We start from the raw sequence: 24,814 nt of genomic DNA on the forward strand, positions 1-24,814 counted from the left end.
TGAACTGTAGCACTAATGCAGGCTTAGATTTTGTCAATAATCTGTACACAGGATTGAGCTCTAACATCTGTCTGCAATCTATTTTGGAAAAACTGTCTTTTAGGAATCACTAGAGTTTAAATTTATTTCTTGCTATGTAGCTCATTCATTTGATTTTGTCGAGTTTCTGTCTGCCACATGGAGCTCAAGAAGGCTAATGCTGTAACTTGGGAAATTAGAAACCAAAAGAAAGCACACTCAAACCAAAATATCTCAATAAATTAAAGTCCTGTGATTGGAGAGAATTCCGTTTCATGGTAATAGCAACTTATTCAACATAGATTAATACAAATCCCATGCTGATGGACTCTGTTTCTTACTTCTTTACAATCTAATGTTAGTGAGATGAAACCAAATTTGCTCAAATGCCTTGACGATCACCTCGTGATACTCATCCGAATTCAGCGACAAGTAGCAAGCCAGAAGCTCCTCCAGATCCTTCGATGCCCGGATATTGTTCTCGACGATCATCTCCACCATTGAGTCCCTGAAATCCCTCTGAGGGTCTGATGATGACTTGATGACCGCAAAACTCTCCCGTAATGCCTTCCTCTGCATTCTCGCTGTCGTTGACAACCGGCTGCGCTGGGCCTGGACCCTATCGCCGACGAGCCTTGGAGAGCTTTCCCGCATCCTGAGTCGATGAAGTCCAGGCGGGGACTTCTTCACTGGGCACTTGCTCCGCTCCTTTACAGAACAACGATGGCGGTAGATCTCCTGCTTTGCATACATGTTGGGATTATCAAGTTTAACAGCGCCGGCTTCCTTCTTCGCCGGCTTTGTTAGAATCAGCGGGAGTTCGTGCTCTGAGACCATGGTGCAGTCCTTGACCTTTTCGAGTTTTCGAGAGATGCAGCTCTTGGTGCCCAATTCAATGATTATATCGGTCGCAGAGGTGGTGACCCAGAAGCTACAAGAGCGTGACCATGACGCGATGCCGTCAACACCATCGAATTCGATTCTGTTGCTGATAATGGGCTTGTGGAGGTCATTGCCGAAGCCATCGATGCAGTGACGGCGGTCGCACGGCGGGCTCTCGAGGGAGGCCACTGGGAAGTCGGTCGCAGCTTCAGACTTCCACGCTCTGCAGCTACGAGAAGCAGAGACAGAGGAGGTGACTAGCTTGGTGGTGGGCGAAGAAGGCTTGACGGCCTTCCTTCTGCTTCTTCTCTTGGATCTCCGTGGAAGGTCTATGAGGAAGTGGGTCTCGGAAGCCTTGAGGTGGAAGGGAGAATTGGGGAGCTTCTCCGTTTCAGCTCTGCTGGAGATGTAGTAAGAGGCTCTTCTGGGAAGAAAGGCCGGTTTGGGTTCGGGGGATGGTGTTGTGGATGGCTTTGGTGGTGTGGGTGGTGATGTCCTTGTAGTAGGATAGCACTTCTTCATGGAACGTGAGTTGCTTTGGCTCTTCCTTCCTCTGTTTCCCATGTCCTTGAGCTTATAAAACCAAGCATTTGGCATCATGTCAGATAATCTAAACCTATAGTTTCCCATCTCTCAGACACCAACTTCACCAACAAAATAAGAAAGCTCTTTCTGTAGGGGGTCGACACTCGCACAAGAGTGAAAAAGCTAGGAAGTCTGCTTATCTAGCATTGGCATACCCGCCCGTCTGCTGAAGCTTGGAAAGAACTCTCAACAACCACACAAAAGCTAACCTACTGCAATCTAATTCAGACACGAGGAAAGACCTAAGAGGACCATGAGAGAAACCAATTTTACAAGAGGAAGCAGAAAAGCTCTCGTGGTTGTTCTTCTAGCTTTGTTTCCTCCTCCTTTGTTCAGGGTCTACACACAAGAAAGGAGAAGCTAAGGACCAAAGAACCTGCCATTCCTGTAAAGATTCCAATCTCTTCTTTTGAAAGCACTTACAATGATCACGAAAAGGCTAAGCTATTTTAGAGTCATATACACAACAAAGTAAAAGGAAACCCTCTCTCTCTCTCTCTCTCTCTCTCTGTGTGTGTGTGTGTGTGTGTGTGTGTGTGTGTGTGTGTGTGTCTGTCTCTCTCTCTCTCTCTCTCTCTGTGTGTGTGTGTGTGAAAATGCTCTGTGAAGGTGAGGGGGTGGGATGGAGGAGGGAGGGAGTGATAAATAGGAAGAAGAAAGGTGGTGGTAGGGAGAGGAAAGAGACGTGGAGTGTCTTCAAGCCGATGGTAGGGTCCAAAGAATAGAAGAGAATAGAAGAGAGAGAAGTGGACCTTAAGCAAACAGAACAGTGGGTTGGGTTCTTCATACAATTCCCCTTCTTATACCTAATGAAACCTTGCCGGTATTTCACTTAATTCGGTTGTTACCATGCTTTTTTTTTATATATATAATGAAGATAACCTACAGAAAACTTAGGGTTGAGTCCACAAAATACCGTTTTCTTAACGGTGCTGTCGGGGGAAATAATGCAATGCATCTCCAACAACCACGGTTCTGCCAATCCTGTTTCGACCATCAGCACATAAGATTGTTTCGATACGGTGTAGCCATAGACAAGAAGTTTGTGAATGCTGCCCTTGGAGTTTTGGAATTGGTTTGATAAGTAAATGCTAAATTGGTATATAGAGTATTGTTATTTGTGACAATGTGCTTCTTGCTTAGTGGCACAAGAGATTTACAAAGTGGAAGAATGGATAGGTCTGTAGATGATGTGGAAAAAAAAATCAAGATTAGCTCAACATGGCAGTCCCTGAGAAACTAAAGATGGCAGCAGAGGTATATATGCAGTTTTAAATACTAAGAAGAGGTACAAACAATTGTAAAGGAGGTCTGCTCTGCTTTACCTGCTACTCAGTGGCTGTAGGACTGTAGTTAGCTCTGTAGTTTGGTTTATAAAACTTCATGATTTGCTCTGCAATTTGGTAGCAACTTTTGAATAAGATTTGAAAGTAACTTTCATGTTCTGTTTGTTTAGTTGATGTGACTTTCGGAGAATTTCATATTCTGAGCTTCAGGCCACAGAGCATCTCAAATAAATCTCATTGGGAAGCCATACCATGACCAAAAAGAAAGATGGGACATCCTTTTGTAGATTTTATCTAGAAAAGAATAAAAGCAAACCTTATAGCAAGTGAAAATAAGAATTGAAATGATGACAGGATTAACTGAATAAATAAGTGATCTAAAAAATAAATAAGTGATCTAAAAAATAAATAAAAAAATGAACTCATGATCTTTAGCAAACTTTGCTCGATTACCATGCTCGTTAGCAAACGGTTCGACCCTCAAAGTTTAAACTATTAAAACATGAGTCAACGATTAATCATCTCTCCCACTCTGATTGGATCTTTTGTTTTCTCCACAATTCATGAATAGAAATGGGGCGATCCTTACTTGAAAAAAGAAACGGGGTTATACTCGAAGGAAAATATTTTCTATTAATCTAGTTAAGTTCGACGATACTATAATTACTAAATCTGTGTTTAAAGTGTTTTAGGAGAGAACAGATATAAATCAGAACTGTCTCTTTGAGATGCTTTTAAATCCCATGTCACCATTTTTTCCCCTCCAGAGCTTAGTCGCCTAAAATGGATTGCTGCCTCCATTGAGGCTTCTTCATCCTTCGCTGCCATAAACCATGCACTACCATTGCTTTGGATCATCTACCAAGGAAAAAGAGAGAAAAGCCTGCACCCATAAGCTTTTTCAAGGCTTTAATCATAGAGAGAGAGCCCTTCTTGAGCTCAATTGGAATGGCCCAGTTTCCCTTGGGACGGCCACCCTCCAGCTCAATTGGATGGCTTTAATCATCCGGGCTGGTCGGATGGATCACCGTGTGCATGCAGGCAGGAACCAGAAGAGTTGTGCTGGTTCGCTAAGCTCAGCTTTCTTATTTTAAAACGGAAACAGAGAGCATCCGGCTTATAGCTTTGGCCAGAAATGGTCGTGGAGCAAGCATGAGGTAATGCCTTGGCTACACATGGCATTGGAACAGCCACATAAATATGTTTGGTTCGGGCTGTCAATAAACTTTGGTGGTCTTTGACCTCCTTTATTCCAAAAAAAAAGAGATTCGGGCTCTAAGATATTGTCTGTGGTCTGATCTTTATCAGGCTAAGAACAATCCTTTTTGCATGGATGAGCCCCAAACTTGTACGAGTTGATAAACCATAAGAAGTCATACTCATGGAACTCAAGTATCCCATGGAAGACCTTCGTTCTAAGCAACTGCAAATGCTATGGCTGCTATTACTCTTGTCACACTGGGTGCTACTCTTCAGCTGCAATATCAGAATGGTATGGTAATAGTTTGTTGTCATGATACAAACAGAATACCTTCCATAAAAAAGAATGATATGAACAGAATACCAACATAATAACACTCTCTAGAGAATGATCATTAGATGATTGCTAACGTAGAACGCAAATGTTTGATGCGTGTATATGAGAACAGACAACGCCATGTGCTTCAGACTTGGACCAAGCATACGAAGATTATAGCACCAACTTGTGCATATGCTTGAGCTATTCTCGAGATAGATCTCAGAATTTTCACGTCTTACGACCTTCCCGATTTCGTCCTCAAGTGGTCCTCGGTAGACTTCTCGAACACATTGTCCAAGGCCTAAATTGCTCGGATTGAAGCGGTCCCAAAGAGGTGACATGGCCGAGGAGGGATTAGCCTACCCAGGGCCAGGGTCTATTAGGTTGGCCAGGACTCGTCTCGCTCTCACATGATGCCCATGGTGTAACCGGGCCTACCATAACCAATGCTCAAGTCAAGCCTAAGCCTTATTACAAGTGTTTTGGCTCAGAAACCGGCCTAACACTTCAACCATGATGTAGTACGTTATCATGCTGCTTCCACTCCAACTCCTGAAGTTTACTGACCACCAAAATTTCAATCCTCAGAATGAACTGCTTTTGACCCTTGCTGTAATGAGTGTTATGCTGACGTTCAAAATGGCAACCATCTGAGCTATTTTTTGGCTCTCTTGTCCACTATAACTTGCATTCCCTTTCTACGTTCTGATATTTTCCTTATAAATAATCTGTATATATACTTTTGTTTTAATAAATTCGGGTGGCTCTATGCTTCCCTTTCACCTCAAAAAATGAATTAGTATATTAAAACTCGAATAAAAGCATTATGGAACAGAGAGGTTAAGAATGTTAAAATTATCAGATCATAGTCACCTTTTGGGGCGCATTCCATCCATATAATATATATACGAAGAGTCCATACGGATGGTCTTCTTATTTAAACTTGAGTGCCCGGAATTAAATGAGTACGCGTCGACGGTGTTTAATTCGATCCGAAGCTCGAACGCAACCGGCTCCCACTCGAAAGGCGTGTGGGCCCTGATACCCGAATTCGTTGGTAGGAGGCCGAAGCATGGAAAAGGTTAAAAATTTACGGTTGGACTTGGATATAGTTAACGGCCGCCCGAAGACCGGACGGTCCGGGAATCTCTTTCCCAGAATGTCCCTCTTTGTTCCCATACTATCCCTTCTATTTGTTGGTGTTCGTCCTTTCGTCTCCATAGTTTCTCATAGAATATTTTCAAAATCTATTCAGGAAGGTTGTAATTACTGGAATATGAGAGAAAACTATGCTCAATATATACAATTTTTTTTTTGATGTAAAAGGAGGCAAAAAAGGAGATATCTGATTTTTATTGAAGATTAATCATATTTACAATAGAGATGAGGAGCAGAGATGAGTTATATTGTCGAGGAAGAAGAGAAACAAATACTATAAAAAGAAGCTAAATGGCTTCAAACCAAGTATCTGCTAATCAGGACAGAAAATAATGATCTTTATAAGAAGAAGCAGTGAAGAAAAGAACCCCATTCAGACCTATAAGCAGAAGCATTCATTGCCTGAAGATCTCAAGCAATTTCACAAAAGTTTTCAGGCCAATATTGTTAAAAAAACAATATTACTTTTTCTTATTATCATTGTGTTAGAAGTGTGCTAGCTTTAATAAAAAGAAATGTCCATATTGAATGATTTTTTTTTTCTCGGAACGTAAAATCAATATGCCGAAAACAGTGACACTGAGCAAAAATACGTATAAGAGAAAATCAGATCAGGATTTCTAATCTGATATTATATATATATATACATCTCTTTTCCTGGCAGTATAGCTGTAGATCAAAGGTTCTGCAATCTTGCTTCCTCTAGCCGTTGTGGTCGTTGGTACCTTTGCTCGGGCCGGAGGGCGGCACCTTCCCTCTAGGAAGGAGGTTGAGCAAGAGTGGCTTATACTTCTCCTTGAGCTCCACTTTTAATGGTGCTGAGCTCCTAGGGATCACTGGTGATGCCATGCTGCATGGAGAAAAATTCAGAGGATTGGACTCATGAGGCGGAATTTGGTGGTGGCTTTCTTTCGGGAGGGGGATATTTAATCGTGGATCTGTGGCCGGTGTACTGGTGGAGTGAAATCCATCTATAGGTCTCGAAGTCGATAATTGTGGAATAATGAGTAGGAGGAAAAGGAAGAGGAGTGAAGGGTGAATTTGGTGGTGGATTGCCATCCGCAGAGAGGAGGATGTCTGAAGACTTGTTAGTAGATAGGCTTGTGTAAGTGAAGGGAAGAGAAGAAGGTTTTGCTGAAAACGAGGGAGAGAGAGAGGGGGGGGCAAAGTGGAGAGGTTTGAAAGATGAGTGTTTGTTTGAGGGGGCCGGTGGAGCGGAGGGGGGTTTTAGAGGCGAGTAGTGGAAGGAAACCTAACGATGTTTGACTGCTTCAAGTGCGTATGAAAGGAAGGAGTTGATCGTTCGCAGCGTGACTCTTATGTCCTCATATTTCAGCAATGCACGGGCTGGCGCGACGGCATACGTGTAATGAAGCATGAAAGCCGAAACACGTGTAATGAAGCATGAAGCCGATGCATACACTTTTCTTTTTTTTCTTTTTTTTTTTTTGAGAAATAAGGAGACTAATGGGGTTAAAAGAGTTACAAAAGGGCTGTTCCAGCACACGAGAAGCACTCCTTAGGAAGAGAAACAGTGATGAGGAGACTCAGGAGAAGGAAAATCTGAAAGCAGCCAGAGTGCAGCTAGGTGCCAGATCCCATGAGCGATCAGAGCTGCAAGTTTCTCCATCATAGTCTCCATCAAATTCAAAAAAAAAAAAAAAAAACAGGTAACACGAGGAGCAGCCTGCTGGATGGGAACTTTAAGAAAATCTAGGGGGGGAATGCTTCGTCTTAGAGATTAGTTTGGCAAAGCTTGGCGTATCCTTTTCCTTTGGCTAGGATAGGCAGGTCTCGAAAAAAAGAGAAAGAAAAAAAAAATTATATCTTTGTTCTATTACATTCGGTACATCTTAAAATATTATATGCTAGTGTACAATTATATATAAAGAAAATAATATAAATTGATATAGGATCACATTAACAAAAAAAAAAAAATACAGGCTAATATAGGTTATTATATGATCCTTGAAATCACTATCATGCTAACAAAAAAAATAATATATGCTAATACAGAATTACACTAACAAAAAAAAATGTTATGAACAGATACAGATTGTTATGTGATCCCTAAAATTATACTAACAATTTCTATTGCAGCTGTAATAAGAGGAGTAGAAGATTTATGGGGAAATTATACTAATAGATTGCATCCAAGAGAGACAGTGCTGCAGCATGCATACCGAAGGGGAAGCTGATCTTATGCCATGAGGTAAAAAAGTCTTTCAGAGCCCTTGGAGAAGATGAATCGCTAGCAGAATCACAAGAATGCGTCCAAATGTGAAGTGCAGAGGGGCAGGAAATGAGTAGATGGTAAATTGACTCAGGGGACTCATCATAGAGGGGGCAGATCCCAGAGTCTTTACCAAGCTTCCTCGGTAAGATGTCTCGAGTTTTGAGTCTATTCAAAAGAGCCAACCAGAGAAAACCCTTAATTTTTGAGGGAATAGGAGATTTTCAAACCACTTTTGCAAGAGGCCATTTTATGCCTCCGTGTATCAGGAACTTACAGGAGGAAGAAGAGAATAGTCCATTGCTCTCCAGGAGCCAAGCTAGAGATTCTATCTGGATCTGAAGAGAAGATCAAACTGGTCGGCAAGGAGAGAAGGCGATCTCTCTGTTGCAAGCCTTCCGCAAAGAGACCGGAAAACCGCAGCCTCCAGCAGGAAGAGCTTGAGTGATAGCATGCGGCCACCAAGCATAACTTTCGCCTGTAAGCTTTGTAGAGCGCAGGGGAAAGGGTTTTGAGAGGGCCATTGCAGAGACAAGATCAAACCAAAAGGAGTTATCCAGTCCGTTTCCCACATGGAATATGCATTTATTCTAGAACATAATTTGCTCGGTTTCCGAGAGTGATTTTTTTTTGAAGGAGGAAGAGATTAACTTCCACCGGGTATCAGAATCTTTTTCAGGTACCGTCTTCACCATTTTGCATGGAGAGCCTGATTGAAGACCTTCTTTCAAAAAAATAAGATAGTGGAAATCACGACGGCAGTGGAGTGGAGGATGCGAAGAAAAGTTGCCTACCGCACTCTAAAATTTATTATTTTTTGATGTTATTGGATATATCCATACTAAAACTATATGATTCATCGATTTTAGTATATTTTAAAAAAAAAGGGGGCAATGTGTTTGCCCTGTCGACTAAAGAGCATGACCTATAAAAAGTAAGCAATGAAACATGAACAACTAGGAAAGTGGCTGATCAGTTGTTCCTCTGCATTGTTTGTTTATTTGTTTGTTTGCTTTTTCATCTATTAGAGTTTGTTAATTGTGTTTCCTAATAGTCTCCCTATCTTTTCTTTCCTTCCAAAGGGTACCGATAACACGGACTAGAGCTTATTAATGACAATGGAGACAGCTGGGGTTATGGTTAGCTTTTATGGGTAGGATAAGACCTGAAGAAAACTCTTTAGATGGCTTCCAAATGGCATCAAAAGCAAAAGAGCCTCTATCGTCTCTTGGTTGATCGAAGGGACTTGCATTGAAATTAAAATTTTGACTTCTGACTTTTGACTTTTGACTTCCAACTTTCCACATGGCACGAGCCTGCCTTTAATCGATAAGAGGCTCTCTGCCGAGTGGCAGATGGAAGGCTCGTGTTCCCCAGTGGGTTGCCGCGTCAATACGCTATGCGGAATTTTCTTCAGGTTTCATTTAATTGGATTAAGGTTGATGGTTGGCCTCCATATGCGAGCTTGAGATGAAGTTTTGGTGATGCGGTTTCCATCTCTCTCTTTTTAATGTTGGGGTAAAAGCCAGCCTTTGGCTAAACCGGCTTCGAGTCCTGTGGGTAGATCAGCGCTGGAATCGCCAATTGGGTTTGTCTCATCTTTTTTGCTGGTGAGAGACCACGAAGCACGCGACAAGGATAAATGCTTGCCAGCTACCATCAACAGCTGTTATTGTGTGAACAGTACTGGCGAAAGGAACACATCATACCCAGCAAGTAATGCTCGTGTAAAATAGAAATCTAAAGCACATAAGAAAATTCAAAAAAAAAAAAAAGAAAGATGAAGAGAAGAAAGAACAGCCTCAATGACTCTCCAAAGAAACTCTTTCGAGTGATGCATAGTAAAAAAAGTGACCTAGTTAGCGATGTTATATGTTTTCCAAAAAACATGAGTAATCTAGAAAATGTTCCCTCCGAAAGCCTGCAATGTCCTGAAGTATAGCATTTCTATTTGACCACTGATTGGCCTTAGCTTAAGAAAAGCTCGGATTATACTCAGTTTTTAAAGCTAAACCAAATCTTGAGCCAGCAAATTAGGCTGCAAATGCACTGTTTATGAGCACTCCGGCTTAGCTTGCAAATTATTTTTTTGAGCTTGCCTTGTCTAAAGCCTAAAAGATGAGCTGAGCTAAAATATTTTTCAGAGCTAGGCTTTATAAATAAGCCGAGCTTGAACATGTTTTGGCTTGGTTCGAAAATAGAAGAAATACATGGCCTGGCTCGACTAAAGCTCGGCTTGAAGCTCAGCCAAACTGAGCTTGACTAAAAGAAAAGTCTAAAATGAGTTGTATAATTTTTTAATCAGATTTCTACAGACCGAGAAATGAGAGGTTTTTCTGCACCTAGAACTGATCCATGGCCATTGGACCTGGACGCCCCATATCCAAAATTTAAGATACGGATGGATTCAACATGAGTCCGAAATCAAAATGGAACTTCCGGTAGGGCAGGATATGAACCTCATAAAACAATTGAACTCCGTCTAAGAGCCTTAAAACTAGCACCTGGCAAGGAGCTGCATGAGGACCTGTACAGGCATGTGCTTAGTCCCATACTGGTTATTTGCCGGAAAGATCTTATATATTTATACAGAACTAAAAAATCAAAAAAAAAATATTTTGGATAGTTCTTTCAGAGAAAGTTCTGAATTGTTATAAATAGTATCAAAACGGATCCAGCCTATGCCCCATGTGAACTAGGAAACACTACATCAATAGTTAATTAAGGTTTGCTATGGCCCGATCGTGGTATTTGTGATTATATTTAAATGAATTTGAACTTTTAACCTGACGAGAACATCGAAGGTTTGAATAGGAAGAGACTTGTGCGCTTAGTCTCATATTTTTATTCGGCTTGTAGGACTGCTTCCCCAAGGAAAGGTCAATGTCCCAAGCCCGGCCTCTAAGAATTTACTTGGGCCCAGCAAAGATCTGGCCCTATTTAGTTGATGGAAGTTGGACAGGGTTCAAGCTCGTCTCACTTATGCCTTGCATTAACTTATGTTATTAGATGAGTAGATTATTAGACCTTTCCAGCTTAATCTTGAACTTGAAGGGATCTCGACTTCATGCAAGATTTTACATCACAATGGTGGCACTTGGCAGCATACTTGTTCTAACTTTTGTTCCTACCATTCTTAATAGATTGGATGCATTTTGTTCCTCCGTGGATATAGTATATTTTGTTCCTCCGTGGATATAGTATATATTTGCATTGCGTAGTAGGTAACTCTTTTTCCTGCTTCCAGCTAAACTTTGAGTTAATGAGTTGAGCAAAATGTGGTTGGTACTCCGGCAAGTACGTAGTGCAAGTGAACTGCTGGACTGAAGTAAATGAGGAGCCAAAAACATAATTATTTCAATCAGTAAACTTGAAGATGAGAGGATGATTGATTGGCAGAAGTTATTATAAAAGAGGAACATTTGAAGCAACTCCAGGTAGATTGTTTACGCTCATATTTTCGGAAGAGATTCATGATTGTGATTTTCTAATGATCATGCATTCATACTTGAGAATTAACCATGGTATGTATATAACTGTTCGAGAATTGAAGGGGACAGAAGTCTTCCTAAATGCCTTTATGCCACATAAAAAGGCAAATGAGATAATGATACATCTTAGTCAACCTCCAAGATATAACAACCAAGGACCTTATTCAAAAAGATTAGTCAAAAAGTATTGTTTAGATTTCTTTGCCCTATATAGTGGTCAGCCCTAAATGGATCCATACTGCATCGTCTCCTTGTCCACATAAGCCATAGATTAAGTCCACTCTGATATTATTTTTAGCAATGCAGAACCTCATAAAAAACAAAAGCCAACATATTATTAAGATTTCTTGATGTTATAGAAGTGTCCAAAATGTTTCCAATGCACAATCAACGTCGGACTAAACACGGTGTGGATCTAATAATATTGAAACTTGGTGATCTAGGACATAGGTATATAAGATGAGTTTGTCATCAATTTATTATAAGTCCGCACAATAAAGAAAGTTTATGTTACCAAAGTACTGTCATGTCTGTTTTATTTTTAGGAAATTGTCTATTATTACTATCATTGGTTATCTGGAACTAGTTATTTATCAATTATCACATAAAGATAGTGTTGAATAAATCACAGTAGATGAACCATCAACCTCTTCATATAAATCTACATTGCGAGCTTCTAAAGGATGACTTACTGCCATGGCGAAGGAGGCTTGGATGCTCAGTCTCCTCTACTGTCGCATGCATTGCATGAGCAAGGTGTTACTCCATAAGTTGGTGAATTCTAGGTCATTGCTATCAACATAGCTTGGAGCCTTCATGGCCAGAGATGCAAAGTCCACTCGAAACCTGATATTTCTTCTGCCCGATTCAACATTGAGCTCAAACCTTCCACTAGTTTCAATAGGCTCCGCACCATGCCACGTTTCCCTTCACGCACCACAGAGTCTCATTGTCCGAGTGGCAGCACAACAGCCCTCCAAGCAAGCACAAGGCAGCCACACATCCTTCCACCTTGTGGGTCCCTGGGCTCATATATATATGGGAAGATCTCTCTATGTTCTGATCTTGGGATAGCAGTTACTTATCTGTTTGTGGCTTTGGAAAGACGGAATGAGGGCTCTTCCACTGTCCTATTCACAGAACTGCTGCCCTCCATCCATGGGGCTGCCCAACAACATCTCAGTTCTTAGGCCCAGCAGAAGCGCCACCAGGTTGGTGAAGGTTTGGGCTAAGACAGATGAGGGTGAAGGCAATGGAGAGGCCAAGAAGAGCAAGCAGTCCTTGTTTGAGAGTGTTACAGAAGCCCTTGACTTCTCGCAGGTCAGGTCCTCTGAGGATGCCCAGCTTCTGGAGGAGGCAAGGGAGGCCACCAGAGCTGGAGGACAGATGAACAGGCAACAGGTAGGAGTTATAAATAAGTAATCACTGCTTTGGTGGGTCGAGAATTTAATTATTTCAATGCGATAGTCATGATCGTTTTCTTGCAGTATGGTGCACTACGGAGAAAGATTGGTGGCACCTACAAAGATTTTTTCAAGTCCTATGTTGATGGTAATTTCTCCTGCCCTGCTATTGGCTCCCATGTCCTGTTTCCCTAAGATGGCAAAAAATATTATATGATTCTTGGTACAGAATTCAAATGTTGGAAACAAGTTCAATAAATTTACAGTATTTAACGAAACTTAGGAAAATGCATAAATAATAGGTGAGGTGTTAGGTCTGCAGGAAGGCCAAAAAAAAAAAAAAACCATGGATGTCTTTTTTTGGTCTCCCCCAAAGGATTTGGACTATACTGATGTTGGGTTGATATAGGCCATGTCCACCAAATAGACTCCTTAATCCACGACGCCAACAAAAAATCCGATCCAATCCTGCTAGATTTTCCAAATAGGCTCTGAAACATGATAAAATAAATGATTTGCTGATGATGGAAAACTAAAGAATAATTGAAAAACTTTGCAATATTTATGAATGCTTCCGGACTAGGTTTAGCAGGTCAACAACAACATTCTACTATTTCAATGTCGAATGATCAACAAAAATTTTGATCTTTCATGGCTACATATCTTCTCCTTACTAATTCTTGGCTTGGTTGATATGCTAGTTGACGGGCAATATGTGGAGGACGGTTGGGTGGACAAGACTTGCAAGGTATGCAAACAGGACACCAGGGGAGAGCCAAGACAGGTTGACAACCTTGGAAAATATGTCCATGTGGCATGTTTAGAGAAATCCAAATCAGCAAACTTCTTCTCCAGGCTTTTCTCAAGATAAAGCTCTCCTACAACTATAACCTGTTCTTCTTCTTTCTCAATATTCATATGTATGGTGTATTAAGAAAAAAAAAAAATCAATACCTTGTTCTTTGGTATACTATCTTCTCCAATACAGAAAGTAACTCTCAAAATTTATAAAACAACTCATTAGCATTTCCAAATCACTAAAATGCTGGGACAAATTTGAGAAGCAAACCAAAAATCTTATAAAGCATCCATCTACAAATTCACATTGATGCAAAACAGCTACAGTACATTCGACCACACGGTTTTTGTTCCTCTACATAGATGGGAAGATGGACATAAAGTCACTCAAAATTCTTTTACCTAATGGCAAGCTTACTCTTGCTTCTGTATAAACTATAGATTACAGCATAGAGAAATAGCGCCATAGTGCTATTTTCGAAGTAGAATGTTACCTTCCATAGCTACAATGAAGAACTGGAAAACCTGGTGGAGGCCTTCATCCTGCAAGGATAAACCCTGCACCGAATAATGGCGCTTCCAATCTTAAACCCTGGCATCACCGTAAACCCGACCTTAAGCTGCTCTCCTTTCTCAGTCGACACTTGATTCACCACACTCTCCATGTAGTTCTTGGAGTAATCATCCCCTCTCCTGACATAAAACATCTCAGCCCTTGGAATAAAGGAATGCACCATCACCAGCAATGCCCAAATCCATCTTGCCATCCTCGTGAATGCTTGATAGAACGGCGTCCTTGGGTGCCCGCCGCTCAACACGAATGCCCTTTGATCCAAATTACCAAAGAATGAGCGTTCCATCTTCGATGGCACCGCCACAACATACTTCGACCAGCAAAATCTCCCAAAATTAGAATCAGGGTCCTCCATCAAAGCATCAAACGGGTCCCGAAAGCTCATGACACGATCCAATTGCTCCAAACTAAAGCATACGTCCTGAGCATCACCGAGCATTACCCGAGAGAGATAGGCTTCAAATGCAAATTTCTTGTGAGATCTTTCAGCATATATGACTGAATCGGATATTAAATTGGCTGCTTCATCTAGGTTCCAACCAGAAGCTTTCATTAAGCTAATCAGTGGCTTTGCAAAGTCATGGATGGATTTAGATGTGAACTTAAAGACCTCAGAAAACAAAGCTGGAGTCAATTCTTGCCGCAGTGGAAATAATTCCTCTTCAGGCAACACTTGCTGCTTCATATTCCGCTCCAATTCAGCATTCTTTCGTTCCAATTCCTCAACTTCCGATCTGAGATGGGCAATGTTGGACTCTCTGCACTGGATTTTGGTTTGCAATTCTGCCACCATTTCCTGATGCTCTTGAATCTTCAAGCACAGAGAAGATTGAAAGTTGGAATCGCATTGGTGTTTCTTCCCATACAAATGCTCCAACTCGGAAAGGGATTCAAGCTCGGAGACCATGAGCTCATCGGCGACAAGGATCTTCTTAGGTTCATAAGGGATGTGAGCTTGCTGGAGCTGGACATAGGCTGATTTGAGAGCAGAGACGGTGATGAATAGCCTTGAGAGCACAGCTTCTTCCAAGCACCCGGAGCTTGAGATCCAGGTTCCCTCCAATGGTTGGGGGTGGATCTTCCAGTCTCGACTGTCGACACAGCAATTGGCCTCTCCAGCACTGGAGCTGTCGACGGAGGAATCGTTGGTGGGTTTCGGGATTTCATTGTGGGATACACCAACAGATTTCAGCTTACACAGTTTTGAGATGTGCAGAAAGACGCCAGGGACGTTGGAAGAGTTCTTCGTAGTTCTTGGGGGAACAGAGTCCATCGCTCGTGTTTTGGAAGAGTGCTTGAAAAAAGAATACTATGTTTTATAGCTCCAGCAAAAGATAGAAAGCGATGATTTTAAGCAGATTCATTGCCTCGAGCTGGAATAGCCAAAAATCCCCAAAGAAGCATCTTTTGAAGTTCTGAAACCTAAAAATCAAGAAGAAAAAAAGGGGTGAACGTAGTAAATAATTATAACGCTAAGTGAAGGAAAAAAAAATTCTGAAGGCATTGAGCTTCGCAGAGAGAAGGAAAAGGACACCGGGAAGTGACTTTTAGCGATACAAAAAGAAAAAAAAAAGTTAGGGTTTTGAATCGATAACAGGGTTTTAGCTCATAAAATTCGAAACATTTTTTTTTTTTTGAGCGAAATAATGGCATATAAGGAACCTGGATTAGAGTTCAGGGTTTTAGCCAGCAGAGAGATGAAAGGAAAAAGCAATTAGGGTTTAGGGTTTTAGCCAGCAAAGAGAATGGAGCAAGATAGATTCGGGTTTAGCTCCAATTACCTTCTACGACGAATGGGAAGCACTCAAAGGTGAGAACTTTCAAAATCCATTAGCTTTCTAAGATCATCGCATCATTCCAGAAGAGAAATCTAGAGCTTCCAGCTACCACTACCATATTGCCAAGAGCGAGCACCACAGCCAGGGTTTCGAGCGGAAAAGTAGGGAAAGATGGGGTATTGAGCTTTCCGAGACCGATCTAGACTCGAGAAGTAGAGGATCTCGAGTCAATCCCACACGGACAAAGAATTAAAAGTGGGAAAGACTGCAGCGATCAGTTCCACTTTTCATATCGAAATCGTCAAAACTAGCGGCCGACCGAATGATGCAGAAACCCTAATTTTTGGGAACATGGATTTTAGATTAGATTTGGGCTCTTTCTTTTCCCGAGTAAGAAGGCGGAGATTCGATAATAAAGAGAAAAAATATTTTTATAGTTGTGTATATTAATTTTTTTTTAAAGAACGTGTGGGTTCAGAGTTTTTGGGCCTTGCGCTTCTCGAAAAGTGGAGTATGGGGAGGGTTGGGTCTCGGTGGAAGAACCTGGCTTTTGCCGATGTCCAGTAGCTAGTTTGAAATCCTGGGAAGGGAGAAGAAGAGAGTGATGCATGAGGCCAAATTTTTCAATAAAGCATGCTTGTTTGCTTCTACCCATGGCATGTGGAGGGAAGAAAAATCACCTATTACATATATTTAGGTAGATCGATGCATAATGTCTGAAATATAATATTTACTGATACACAGTACGCATTAAATGGTACAGACTTAGCAAATTAGCCATCTAACAATCTGAGACATATCTTCAAATAAATTGATATATAATTTCTATAATATTATGTTCACAAGTACGTGACCAAATGATGCATAGTTGTCGACTTTCTAATATATATTTTAAGTTTCTTTGATAAACTCCTGGCAGTAATTTAATACACAACTTCAAATAAAATGATAACACAGTTTTTAGAACATAATTTTTACCAGCTTATGTTATATGGCGAACACACCAAGTAAATTAGTTATCTAACAAATCAATACATATATTTAGATAAATTGATGTATACCTTTTTTTTTTTTTGGTTACATCAATATATACTTCTAGAATATGGTATTTAACGATATAGTACATAATTTTCTAGCTTTGTTTAACATATTCTTTAGAACTATGAACTCTTAGGTGTAAAGATCCTGAAAAAGAGAGAAGGATTTGGAGAATGACAAAAAGATTCGAAAAAGAAAAAGAAAGACTTTATAGACAGAAAAGATGGCTTAACAGGAAGGAAGGTGAATGAAGAAGCTTGACCAGAAGAAAGAGAATGTTATGCATAATTTACTTTTATTTAAAAAAAAAATCAAGAAACTGATAAATTCCATTAGTAGAAGTTCTTGACTTTTGAATCGGCATTTGGAGAAACACGACAAACGAGGTATTCGTTTCTCTAGTGGCCACTCCATATGATTTTTGTTCATGTAGGGCCCACATAAATATGTGAGTATGCAACCGAGTAAAAAAATTTATTTGATAGACAAGAGGGTGATTAAATTATTGTTTGTGGCGGATGCAACCATCCCAATAAACGAAGTCTTAGTCACAAAATCTACTACGCATCGTAGGTTGGCATGAAGTTTGAATTTTCGTTCCATAGCAATATCCCTAAACCCTAGTCATCCGTAATTCACCAAAAATCATCTGCTAGGCTATCTAAATAAGATTCACACCCCCCATCTACCTCTAATCTAATAAACCTTGGAGATGGCACAATTTGAACTTCACTCTAATTACTTCTCTAATGAATGACACATAATACTGTCATACTGATTTAGTTTTTTTCGGTTTTATAGTTTACTTCCGTAGTATATTTGCCATGGCTGGCTGAAAGGTGGATGTAAGTAAAAGCTGGGAATTTGTCACGTAGCATTATTCTTTTCCCGGCATAAAGCAGGAGCAATCCCATGAATTGTAGGTATCCAAGCATGTGTAACACATAACTCATACTCTATTTTGTGTTACTATTGGTCTACATTCTCGTTCTCCAAACTACTCATACAAGATATTAGATCCTATACTGTACCGATATCATGCCGGTACAATAATGGTACGTACCCGTACAATAAATTTTGACTCGTACTCTTCGAGCCCCACTTGCTCCCTGCTCTGGATGCAGCCCAGCAAAGCGCCTTGCCGGTTATCCTGCCTTTCCTCATGGCCAATATATAGCACCGCATCCGGCTGCATCGACGGGCTCTTCTACCGTGGTGAGCCCGCAGAGAATCGCAGCCCGGCATCGTTGCATGAAGACATCTTGAAGCTTTTTTATTATTATTTTTTTTTATTTTTTTTAAGTACAATGGCTTCTCATCCTACTCTAGTGTAGAGCCGACAAACACAATCGAAGACTAGAACCTGGCTCAGACGCGAGGGAGGGCCCCCCCGGTGTGGCGAAAGTACCTCTCCAGAGTGCTGCAAAGCGTAGAAAGCAACCCAGTCCGTGGTCGTATTTGCCTTTCGGTATATATGCACTAACTGAAAGGCGTTGCAACCTCTCAGCATCAGCCTGATATCACAAAGTAGGGGACTGCCCTCCCCCCTCCATCCCTCCTTCCATATCCAATTGATCACTGTGGCCGAGTCTCCCTCTAAAATGATATGCTCAGCCCTCAATCTCCGTCTAGCATAGGAAACTCCATCCCATGCTATCCTGAGCTCCACTCCTATAGCTGAAAATCCATCAGTCCGCCGTCCACCAGCAACAATCAACTGTGAATCATGGCCTCTGATCATAAAATCTACACTGCCCCTGCTGCAAGTACATAGGCCACTACCATCAAAGTTCACCCTTATATAGCCGGGGTTGGGGACTCATAAGAGATAAGGAAAAACTTTGGGTGCTAAAGTTGTCGCTGAAGCTGCAAAGCGGGGGTCCCACGGCAGTGTTTGCTTCCGGGAGTTTCAGAACGTGATCGTCGCGAGCTGTTTCCTGGGTGGAGTAGTCGCAACTTCCATGTCCGCATTGACCGCCTGATTAAAAATCATTGACTTGCTCCACCAGGAGAGCAGCCGTGAACATGAAGCACAAGAAGCGAGATAGTGTGAATCTTTCTCAATAAAACTATTGTTCATTTCCAATGTTTTAGATGTAGAGAAGGATGGTTGGATTTTCAGGGGAACACGAACAAATATACATCAATGGGTATGTATGGAGGATAATTAGGGTTTCCTTGTTTCTTTCTCTATTGGTTTGAATATCTACCCTCATTATGGCCAACTCATCTTATCATACAATTAATGGGTGCTAGCTTTGAGAGCATAGGAGAGGTCCCCCATGTATTCTTCCAATCCTTCATCTTGTCATCAATTACTTGTCGAGGGCATGCATATGAATCCTGCCGAGTAGTAGCTCATCTTCCAAGAGTTTTAGGATTTGAAACTTGATGGCAGCATTCAATGATGACGATCGATCACGCGGATGGTTTTCTAATTAATCCAACATGGTTGTTTCGCTGATTTGTATGGACTAGTAGTACTAGTCCAACCTTTGTGGTAACCTTTTTTTCCTCCAAGAAATTATAAAGAGGGAATGTCATTTTCCTGATTCGAACATGGAACATCAACCAAGTGGGTTGGATTGCCAACTGGCTGGGCCAAGTGTGGTTGGCTAGTCCAATCTGTGATTTATAGTGCTTAGGTCCAAGTTCAGATTTACTCATAAGAACTCATGTTTAATGATTCTTGTCGCCACAATGGTAAAATGGGTGCCTAATTAAATTATGGGATAAGTAGAAGCTTTTGAAATAGATGGACAAAGGAGTTGCCAAGGATTTTCCAAGGAGAAATTTCAGACAAGAATGCCTAACAAAATGTCACACTAGAAAATTTCAAACAAGTAATGGATAATTTTGAAGAGATACGTACAAAGGGATGACTGCATAAGAAATAGCGGCTTACATAATATTTCTTTTTAAGGATACGAAAGAACATATACAAATCAAATCAAGCGTTGTCATAATGCATGGTAAAGGATGTCCTGATGTACAAAGCTCCTGCCACTGCAGGGTCTTGAAAAGATCAGATAAATACAGCCTTACTGCCATATGCATGAAGGTTGTTTCCGTGATTCAAACCCTTGACATCTAAACCACAATGACAAGTATTATTTGTTATGGATTGGGGTATATATAGAATAATGTATCATAGTGCTTTGATCAAATTCTCAAGCTATAAATAGTAATCTATATGTTCTCTCAATCATTTTAGACACTAACATATTCAATATGTTTACTAACAAATTATATGAAATTTAATCAGATAATTCACAAGATTTATCCTCCCGCCTCTAGAAGACATTTATAAATATGGCTTAAAGATTGTTTTACTCCCATAGTTAGGTTTCAGTCTGCAATTTCTCATGGACAAGTGATGGTGTCTAAGGGAGTTAAGGTGACCTTGGCTATTGTTCTTATCTTGCTTGTTGGGCAAAGCTCAGCATCAGATTGCTAGGATAAGTATCATACAGAGTATAGGTCAGAGGATAATCCCTGTGGTTGTGCGAATACAAGTGCTCCATTGATTGCATTGGTCATTCTCTCCTAAAGTTGGCTTCAGTTGTGGCTTGGCATGTGCCAAGTCCTCATGTGTCAAGTGGCCATCACGACCCAGATGATATCGAAATTATAATACCCGGTGTCCTGCCTTAGCACGGAGTGTATTGGAATCATTTGGGGCTCGTTTGGTTCGCAGGAAAAGGAGGGGGGAAAGTGTGGTCAACGGGAAAGTAATGAAATGCCTCTTGTTTGGTTGGAGTTTTCAAAGAAGAGAGATGGAAAAGTTGTATTCCCATGGGAATATGATTCCCACATTTTATGGGAAAGTCTTTCCCATGAGAAACATGGGAAAGTTACTTTCCCATGAGGTGGGAATTACTCCTTTTTTATTTTTTTCCCAAAAAGACCCTTCAGCATTAAAGAAACATTAAAGAGGCATTAAAGACCTAATTTTTATTAAGGGCATAATAGGAATTATACATAACTTTCCTTGTAAAGTGGATGGTCAACCAAACATAAGCACTTTGGAAATTTGTCACTTTCCCATGGTTAACCAAACATGCCAAAAGTACTTTCCTAGGTATCCTTTTCCTAGGAATTTGATTCCCAGAAACCATATTCCTAGGAGGGAAAATACTTCCCGCGAACCAAACGAGCCCTTGATCTTTATGCCTTTAGGTTGTATAATTTGTGCTAGTATGAGCAATTAGTTCGTCAAGCATAGATTAGATCAATTCGATGATGACAAAGGGAAAGAATGTGGGGACCTGCTTGTTTCCATGCTCAAAGAACTGCACCAAACTGCTGATGAAGTCTCCATGACAAGCTCTTGGTAGAGGCATATATTATGGAAGAATAGGAGAGATGAAAAGAATAAGCTCTTGGCTTTACTTGCAGCAAGAGCATTTGGACATATATAGATGATGACAAGCTTTAGCTGCCTTGTAATGAAGTATGAATGTCCTCCAAGTATAAATGATGTATGGCAGAATTTATGGGAACTAAATCAACTAAATGTCTTCATTGCATTGGTTGAAATTCATCTCAATTTATTTGTGCTTGTTTGCATAGAGGCATGTTTCATAACAAGATTCATGTTAAGTTCGACGTAGTGCCAGCACATAAGATGCAGTGTGCCAAGATTAGTTCAAATCATTCAAGAAGACTATTCCGTGCATTTGCAATTATTTTCATAGGAGACAGGTTATTGTTTATTGTTTTCATGTTATTTTGCACTGGTTCCTTCAAGCCATTCTTCTCTTAGCTTTCATAAAAAACCCATTCTTCTTCACCTGGGTTGTCTTTGCCGTGGAAAACGCTCGGTTGAATTTTAGAAAAGAAGGTTAATTCTAATGATGAAAATGAGATGGAATTTTAGAAAAGAAGTGTAATCGCAAGAGATCTAGGTGGGTCTTGAAGTGGACTTTCTGTGATCTGCTTGACGGCCTTGAAGTGGATTTTGATTGCATTCTGTTTCGGTGGTCGGCAATTATGTTCTTTTGACGGTGTGATAGAAATGTCAGCGTGGGATTTTCCGTGAGGACTGGGGGTCATACTTTCAAGGACTATTTCTTAAAAATTCAAAAAACAATCAGTCGAGCAATCTTTTCTATCCTCCTTCTCCGATTGAATTAAAAGAAGATAACTCTTTATTTGCTGGCTTAATTAAAAAACCAAGTCGTGGTACTTTTAAATACCTAACTTTGGACCAGCCCAATTTCAGATGTCTTGTATGGCTCATTTGCCAGAACCGGACCAGGTATGTGGTGATGGGAGACTGGCTCAACCTGCCCCATTGGCATCCATACGACATTGGTTAATGCAAGGGTGCAAACTAATCCTCAATCTGGATCAGGTGGCGCAGTTCGGCATGGACCAACGCTGCTTACACATTGGTTCGAGATGGTTCGGTGTTAATTTATTTGGATTTTCTGATGCAGTTTGTGTGCTACCGGGCATAGTTTTGGGGTCTTTAGACGTGAAGGGCAGTATGGGTTAGTCTAGGCCATGCTCGGTGCGTGTGGTGGGCTAGCGCAGTTATGCTTGAGGGTAATTCGGCTATTGTGATTGGTTGGATCCAAGATGGCATCGGCAGCACGGAAGAATGACACCTCTTGCTTTGAGACATGCGGGCTATGATCAGTAGCTAATGGGGTCGCAGATTGGATGGTCTTGTATGGGGCTAGTCACTCCGAGAGTGGCTTATAGGTTGGAAAGAGAGAATTGCCTAAAGCACTCTGAAATTTATATATTATTTTCTGATATGATTAGATATATCTGTATTAGAGTTGTATAAATTATCTAATTTAGTAAAAAAAAAAAAAAAACATAACCGTGCATAAGAGTTCATGCCGTTGGAGCTCAGGCGCCCAGCGAGCAGTACTCTTCTTCTGAAAATTACTTGAATGAGACAGCAGACGTTATCCACGTCGCCAAATTATTGCAATAGGCCGAGTTCAACTCCTTGACCGAAGGACGTCAAACTGCGGGAGCAGCCATCAAGGCCAACCTGCCATCCGGTACATTACAAGTAGAGTGGGGGCGTAGCTTATGCAGTTCCAAGTGACTCCAGACTCTTTGCATCTCATAACAGGAACCTTAGAACAGTGGGACCCGATCCTTGATCCCTTGAGAGTCATCTAGGGCTGGACACCCATTCATATCTTGTTCTCTTCCAGATCCATGGCCAATGTGACAAATAGTTTCACATAGCCAGTTGTCATGTTTATTATTGTTTAACATAAGCTGATGAAACGTCAAATTGGGTATCTGTTTAACCATGACTGCCTCTGCCATGTTGAAAACTATGGCTTTTACCTTAGGTCATTTTGATCGTAACTCATTGGCACGTAAAATTTAATGCATATTCGAGCAACTCCATGCCATGCACAGGTAAAGCTCTCTCTCTCTCTCTCTCCACCCAACACCAAAACAAAGAGGGTGGGGACTGGTGATGACCTAAAGCCTGGCTCTACAAGGACGGACTGTCTCTGAATTCCCACCGAGCCTCCAACATTGAATCGCCCCAGCTTTTCGGTGCGTTATTGAAGCATACACACGTGCACAGCATGAATGGAGGGGAAATTAACTAAAGATCCCAAACGGAAACGTGATAGCTATGAAACAAAGCTACAGTGGGTGGACGGCATGGTAACTTTTTACATGAGTTTAATAAATTTTCTATTTATTTGATGGAATGGTTAAGAGATTATTTATTGTTAAACTCTTCAAAACTTATCAATGGATATAACTCTTCAAGTATGAATAGTTTATCGATATGGGCATGAATGTTCTTATTTGGACATCTTGTTTGGGTTACTGGATTTATGTTCTTATTTACCCATGAGCCAGGCTAGGGATGCAGACTTGGCTATGTCCACCTCCAGTCTTGGTTCTCCTTGAAAACAAGGCTTAGTCATTATAGATGGGGAAGAATGTAACATGTGCACGTACCCCCACCTTCAGGACCACAAGAACATGTGCTGCTCCTCGGAAGTTTTGGAAGCCTGTATGCATGCGTAGGCAAAAATGGCCAGAGGGAATTGGAGCGGACTGCCAAGGTATCAAAATAAGATGAAAAATTTCAGAACGAAACAAAATATGGAACATCAAAACGTGATTTCTCTCACTAGTTTGTTTGAATCTCTCGACCATGCAAATAACGATTAGCAGGCGCAAACTGAAGAAAAAAAAATGGAAGGTGTTGGGGGGAATAAAGTTTCCCCCCAAATGACATAAATGCCCCTAAGAAGCCGTACAACCTCCGACCCCGGACAGCCGAAGTCAGCGTCCGACCTCGGAACGCTCGGCCACAAGACGACCGACCCCGAAACCTCCGACCTAAGAGAAACCCCGATGTCCGAGGACCGTACTCTAACACCCCTCCGGCATTTATTGCGCATGGCCGCTGTAATCTTCCGGCACACTCAACAATAAATGCGGATCTCCGGCTTACTCCATAATAAATGCGGATCTCCGGCTTACTCCACCAATAATGCGGATCTCCGGCTTACTCCATAATAAATGCGGACCTCCGACTTACTCCACAATAAATGCGCATGGCTCCTGACATCTACGGATCCCCAGCTCTCCACGGCAAATCGACCCAGCAGGGTCTAGTCGACTATGATAAGTCTCTGATCTCGGCCATACCGCCGACATCAGTGCAATGATTCGCCTGACCGAGCGCCGACCTGAACAACATGCCAAGCCGTACTACGGCCTCGCCCTGTTACATCACAGGTAAACCGACCCCCGCATATAAAAGGGAGCATTGGCCTCCCAAGAGGGGATTGGAACATTCATACACCCAAAAATCACTGTTTATCTCCTTCTCCCCACTATTTGCCCCCTCCCTGACTTGAGCGTCGGAGGGCCGGCGCCGGAGAACCCGGCCACCGGTTCGTGTGCAGGCACCCGGACGGAGGACGCCACCAGCCAACGGATCGCCGCCCCGCTGCGAGGACCTGCTGTTCCTTCTCTCCGACCGCCCCGGACGGAGGACGCCGCCAGCCAACGGATCGCCGCCCCGCTGCGAGGACCTGCTGTTC

The 24,814-nt window shown here is 41.5% G+C and overlaps 3 protein-coding genes across 3 annotated transcripts; 1 reads left to right on the forward strand and 2 right to left on the reverse strand.

The window, feature by feature from the left end:
• Nucleotides 1–1,987, reverse strand: LOC103708930 (transcription repressor OFP3-like). Its single transcript, XM_008794043.3, has one exon. The coding sequence runs from the start codon at nucleotides 1,528–1,530 to the stop codon at nucleotides 364–366; it is 1,167 nt and encodes a 388-aa protein (XP_008792265.2). The 5' UTR covers nucleotides 1,531–1,987; the 3' UTR covers nucleotides 1–363.
• A 10,231-nt stretch (nucleotides 1,988–12,218) lies between these two features.
• LOC103708882 lies at nucleotides 12,219–13,546 on the forward strand. Its single transcript, XM_008793984.4, has 3 exons — nucleotides 12,219–12,573; nucleotides 12,660–12,723; nucleotides 13,277–13,546. The coding sequence occupies exons 1-3, from the start codon at nucleotides 12,283–12,285 to the stop codon at nucleotides 13,444–13,446; spliced, it is 525 nt and encodes a 174-aa protein (XP_008792206.2). The 5' UTR covers nucleotides 12,219–12,282; the 3' UTR covers nucleotides 13,447–13,546.
• On the reverse strand, nucleotides 13,449–16,609 carry LOC103708929 (protein GRAVITROPIC IN THE LIGHT 1). Its single transcript, XM_008794042.4, has 2 exons — nucleotides 15,729–16,609; nucleotides 13,449–15,369 (listed from the first exon to the last, which is right to left on the reverse strand). The coding sequence occupies exon 2, from the start codon at nucleotides 15,218–15,220 to the stop codon at nucleotides 13,877–13,879; it is 1,344 nt and encodes a 447-aa protein (XP_008792264.3). The 5' UTR covers nucleotides 15,221–15,369; nucleotides 15,729–16,609; the 3' UTR covers nucleotides 13,449–13,876.
• Nucleotides 16,610–24,814: the final 8,205 nt, after the last annotated feature.

Source organism: Phoenix dactylifera, chromosome 12 (assembly GCF_009389715.1).
Source record: "Phoenix dactylifera cultivar Barhee BC4 chromosome 12, palm_55x_up_171113_PBpolish2nd_filt_p, whole genome shotgun sequence".
Classification (NCBI taxonomy): Eukaryota; Viridiplantae; Streptophyta; class Magnoliopsida; order Arecales; family Arecaceae; genus Phoenix; species Phoenix dactylifera.